Below are 5,483 nucleotides of genomic sequence, written 5' to 3'. Positions count from 1 at the left end.
ATACACACAAGTATGTTTTTGACTAAGAAATCCAAAACATTCAAACAACCATTAGAAAGTTATATTTAGTCTACCTGGGAAAGTTGTATGAGTTATACTGACATAATTTCCCACTTGGGTGCACAATGCCTCTGGCCCATGGGGCAGATGATTAATGCCATGTCCTTCTGCTGGCCAGATGCAGCCTGTGAATCCAACCCAAAGTGCAGTGCTGGCCCAGCTAGGGCCCAATTCAGCTGCGCAGGAAGGGTCTCACCAGGACCCAGTTTAGCCTAGCCCTGGGGAAAACAGGGCCTAATCCCTATGCGCAGAACCAGCCCAGATGGGACTGATCCAGCTGCACAGGGCTTGGACATTTGACAGTGGGAGAATAGTGGCAACTTTCACTGCTCCCCAAATGCCCTATTACCAGCCCTTTGAGGAGCCCCACAGGCTGGATGCCGCAGCTCTGGGGGCTGGCTCTGACCTCTGGGGTGGGGTTTGAGTCCCTCAGTTTATACCAGTATAACTTTCCAGCAGAGACAATGCCAGGACTTGGGCTTTGTTACAGTCAGGGTATAGACCATTTCCCTCCATGTCTAATGGTCATGGACCATCAACATATCACCATGAAGTAAAGAATAGAAATGATTTATAACACATCAGCTGCTCCGTAGTAATTGCTCATAATCAGCCTCTTATCTCACAGCAGATCAAACATTAACCCATGAGATTAATGAGACCTAAGGTATATGGTCCTTTTTGAACCCCAACACTTGCCAGCTAGAAATATCCTACAAAGAGCTAGCAGTAAATGAACACACAAAACATGGTAGTGCTACCAGTATGGTCTCATTGATATTTTCCCAAAGAGGGTCTGAATTCATTCTCAATCCCTGTCAATCCCACTATTTCCAGGGTAGCAAGATTAACCAACCTCTTATCAAATGGTATTTCTACTGCCTAGATAAACAATAGGAAACAGCAGAAGCACTAGAGTGGTCTTCATCTATAAGTTCACATTTTTTAATATGATAAGACACAAGTACAGGAATTTACACTACAGTAAAAGGACTCTATAGAATTTGATGGCTTAGGCCCCTTCACTCAAAGGATTTAGGATCTCTTTTTCTTGCTAGAGATTGCAAATACTCCATTAAAACTGTTTTGTGAATGCACAAGATTTGTACTTTACTAACACAGATTCTGACCTAACATTACTATGATTAGACACATACTTTAGCTCTAGTGAAGAACAGAATGCACTTTAGCAGAATGATTGTTTCCAGTCCTGTAGTACTGAAGTCAAAAGAAATTCTTCCAGCGTTCTTAAAGAGAACACACAGCTTCCTAGGAGGAATTTTTTGCAAGATGTTCAAAGGAACTCTGCTCTCAATCATATTTAGATTGCTTTAGCCCAATCTTAAATACTCTTTGCAAATGAGTTTTGGAAGCTAGTGCTAAAAAGAAATCACATTTATTTCGAACTGCATTTAAAAAAAAAAAAATCAGTTAGGTACAGCACTATTGCTACATTGTGAGATATTACCAAACAAGAGAGAAGAGTTAAACCTCTAGCAGAAGTTGAGATTATTGCATAATGGAAAGCCTCTAAAATAAGAATAGCAAGCCTCTCTCTATATGTTCCTTAGCAAACAATGAGACACAGCAGTCAAGAACTGCACAAATAATCTTCAAATAGGAAAACACATCCCACTTCCCTTTGGTGAAGGGTTTAGGCTGCTTATTGTAGCTTCTGCTATAAAAGCAGCACAGAGCCAAAGATAAGATTGGGAAAGATACATCCAACTTCAAGGTTTCGTTTCATGCAGATCTTACCATCAACGTGTAGAACTATAAACAATCATAGACTAAAAACTACGTAAGTATTTCATAAAGTTACACCTTCATATTACTTACTGGCTGTCCATAGCACCAATAAGACTGTGAAAAGTCACTTTAACTGTCATTAGAAAAGCACTAGTACTTTTACAACGTTCATCTTCTGAACTTTGGTTAAGTAACTGAATATCAACCTTTTAATTATACAACACAACAGTGGAGGCCAACTTTGTTAGGTGCCACAAATTAGCCCCACACCCTGCCAGAGTGCCACTCCAATCCCCTTCCTCTACCTAATCTACTGCTCTACTTTCTACTCCCCACCCCACCTTTGTCCAACCTACTGTTGTGCTTTCTGCTTCCTGCCCTATCCCCTCTTATCAAGTGCCACACATAGATTGCCCATGTCTCTCGTGGCACACAGGCAGCAGACTAGCTGTATACCCAGTATACCACACCAACATCATCATCAACCAATTCTCTCTTATCGGGAAACCCATTTCACCAATTGAGATAAAAATCGGAAAGCATTTTTGTGACAGCAGACAATCACTAACCATTAACAGGACTGAGAAAAAGAGATAAAAATCCTTCAAGCCCTTTATGTTGCTCTCCTGGCAACACTTCCTCAAAATTCCCCAACTACATGAAAAACAATACAAAACAGGCTAAATACTATGAAAGGGGAAGGGAGGGGAGGGCAGGGGAGAAGGGAAGAAAGTGATGGACATAAGAGAATAGACTCCTTCAAATTATACATAATGCACTAAAACTTCACTGCGTAGTGATTTCTCTCAACAGTACATGCAAGCAAAGAATAATTTTTTTCCATGCTCCTCCAAGAGGTATAGGACAAAGTCTAGAACCTCATGTACTTACAGAAGTCTCTTCCAGCAACAAGCTGAGACTTTCATTATTGCACAAATATTATTTAAACTTACTTTGTCAGCCTGAGATGCAGTATACTCCATATTAAGATTTAGATGAGGGAGGGGCAAGTCATAGAGGATTCAGAGACCAGTCTCTGGTAATAATTAGCATGACTTTCATTAACAGCAAGATGCAAGTAATACTCAAGTCCCTAATGTAGTATTAGTCTCATATTAGAAAAAAATGAAACTAAAGAGTTAAAGAAGCACAAGCGACAAAATGAGTCAGAGGCAAAAGTGGAATCAGCACAAAAAAAACCTTGAAAATTCTTGGCTCCCCATCCAATTCTCAGTCAATAAAACTGCAACGCTTGCCAAACAATCAGAGGCTTGTCCAAAATTTGTCCAATTCACTTGGTAAGGAGCAGCCAGGCTCAAAGTCTCACAAGAACAGGCTGCAGGGGGATTTGTTGCACACCAAGGAGACTGTTAGGCCCACATAAAAATAACTGACCTCCACTTGGAAGCTAGAAATACTACACCAGCCCCTAAGCAACCACCTGGACCACAGGCTTATTTGATACATAAAAAAAAAAAAAAAAAGAGTGGCCATGGGTCCACACCTGAACAGCAGGAAGGCATTGGGTTCTCTGTCATTCTTGCTACCTGGCCCAGAGGACAGGATTTTATCACTATTGGGGATAGACCACAACTGTGGAGATGCTCTAATGACACCAACCCCCTGGGTGAACATGGAGGCAACTTTCAAATTACACAACCCCTACCGGCATACCCACATCTGGGAGGACAAATGAGGACTTTGCTAAGGCTACAGATCAAGCAATAGTGGGCACCTGTTTGGGGACTCAAATTTGAACATGGCAACAGGCCTTTTGCTATGTCAAGGGATATCATGGGCCAGTGCACAGAAAGGAAAACTAATAAGAAGGGAGATTACTAAGGAGATCACAACTGATTTCTGGGGACAAGGAAAGAAGCCAAGAGGGACGGGAGCAAGGGTCAAACGGTGATAACGACGCAATGCTCAGAGCTCAGGGGCTCGAGGAAGGCAGGGCTCCCTGACAGCTGTCATGTCTGCAATGGCTCACTGCAGGGGCTTGGGACACAGGCTTTGGAGGCCTATATTAGTGCCTCATGGGGGACTAAGGCCGGCACAAAGCAGGGCAGCATTCCCGCCTTTAGTGTCCTGCACCAACAGAACAGACCAGCAGGACTCTGCCCAGACACTAGCCACTGAAGCTCCCCCACCGGTCAAGCCTTGAGCAGCTGCCACTCTTAGCTCTCCCCACTAGCAGCTCATCCCAAAGCGACTCCCTGCACCCTTGGCTCGCCTCACACCATTACTGCCGCTGCCTTGAACTTCAGCTACCTGCACTCCACCTGCGGCAGCAGCGTCCCTCCCATTTCCTGGCCATGTGCATGCAACCTTGAAGGGACACCCTTGTCCTTATCTGCTCTTCATGACAGCTAACGTGGCCATCCATTTGTCCTTTATTGATACAAAAATGGACACCTTTGGTTTTCTTGAAGAGAGAAACACAGGACATAAAAGCATCGTTCTTTGTATCAATAGAGGACAGAGTCGCAGAAAGCCAAACTATGACAGCCACACACGAGAAGACGGCAACTAGGGGTGCGCCAATCCAGATTTTCTTGACCGATACCAATAGCCAATGATTACCCAACCATACTGATAATCGATATTTAGTACCAGTGCAAGGAATTTTAAAGTACGGACATAAATAAACCAGCAGCTGCCCGTCACAGCCCATTTGGTGCCCTGGCGCCCCCTTCCGCCTCCCTTGCCGGGCGCTGTGGGCCACAACAATCAGCTACAATGACCCCCAAAGAGCCGATAACGTCACCGCTCATTTTAGGGGAGCTGATCCTCCGTCGGCAAGGCTGGGGCCCATTACCTGCCAGCGGCCATAGCTGAGCAGCACAAGAGCCAGCGGGATGGCTGTGCCTGACATGGCATGGGTGGACGGCATGCTGTACTCGGAGTTGTAGAAGACCTCCAGCTTGAGCACGGGCGGCGAGGCAGGCCGCGGCCAGCGCACCATGTCCTTGGTGCACTGACCCAGGTACATGACCCACACCCAGAGGATTATGAGGCGCCGGCCCAGCCACGCGTCCCAGTTCCAGATGCAGAAGGGGAAGAAGAGGATGTAGAAGAGCTCATTCCCCAGCTCCGTGCCCAGGCTGAACAGGTAGTAGAGCGCGGGCCGCCGGATGGCGAACGCCTGCCGCAAGTCTTCGTCGCTCAGAGAGTTGCGGCGCGGCGCCCGCTGCTCCCAGCCCGCGTCCGGGCTCCGCCGTACGCCGTTGGGCCGCTCCACCTGCTTCGCGTCGCCCGGCAGCGACTCCACCCCGCACAGCCGCTGGAAAGCAGCCACCTTGCGCGGGTCCTGCAGGCCGGCAACCAGGCGCCGCAGCGCAGCCATCCCCGGACCGTGAAGGAAGCCCGCTACCCCCGCCGGCAACTGCCACAGCCGCCGCGCATGCGCGCTACCCGCCGCGCCGAGGCGCGAGAGTGAGGGCGGGGCCGAGCTCGGGGAGGCTCCGCGGGATTGGTCGCCAAAGCGAGGGCGGCCAATCCGAGCTGGGCGAGCAGCCAATGAGTGCCTCGGGCTTCATCCGTGGGCATGTGGAGGGGGCATGTGGTGAGTTGTCCTCTTGCCCAGACAGAAGCTGGTGCCTCGTCTGTAAGTGTCCTGGCTTTCTCTGATTAAAGCAAAATCCCCCGTTTTGGGGTTTACCAAAATCCCTATA

General features: G+C 47.4%; 1 protein-coding gene across 1 annotated transcript in view; it reads right to left on the bottom strand.

Annotated features, from left to right (window-relative positions):
* The window catches only part of SGPP1 (sphingosine-1-phosphate phosphatase 1), a 38,207-nt gene extending 33,014 nt beyond the window's left edge, over positions 1 to 5,193 (bottom strand). Inside the window, exon 1 of the mRNA XM_019550842.1 lies at positions 4,628 to 5,193. Coding sequence (XP_019406387.1) covers positions 4,628 to 5,155 — 528 coding nt within the window. The 5' untranslated portion in view covers positions 5,156 to 5,193. The remainder of the gene's footprint in view (positions 1 to 4,627) is intronic.
* Positions 5,194 to 5,483: the final 290 nt, after the last annotated feature.

This window comes from Crocodylus porosus, unplaced genomic scaffold (genome assembly GCF_001723895.1).
Source record: "Crocodylus porosus isolate Cpor-Errol unplaced genomic scaffold, CroPor_comp1, whole genome shotgun sequence".
Classification (NCBI taxonomy): Eukaryota; Metazoa; Chordata; order Crocodylia; family Crocodylidae; genus Crocodylus; species Crocodylus porosus.
The sequence above is the reverse complement of the archived record's forward strand: the minus strand, read 5'-3'. Positions and strand labels throughout refer to the sequence as shown.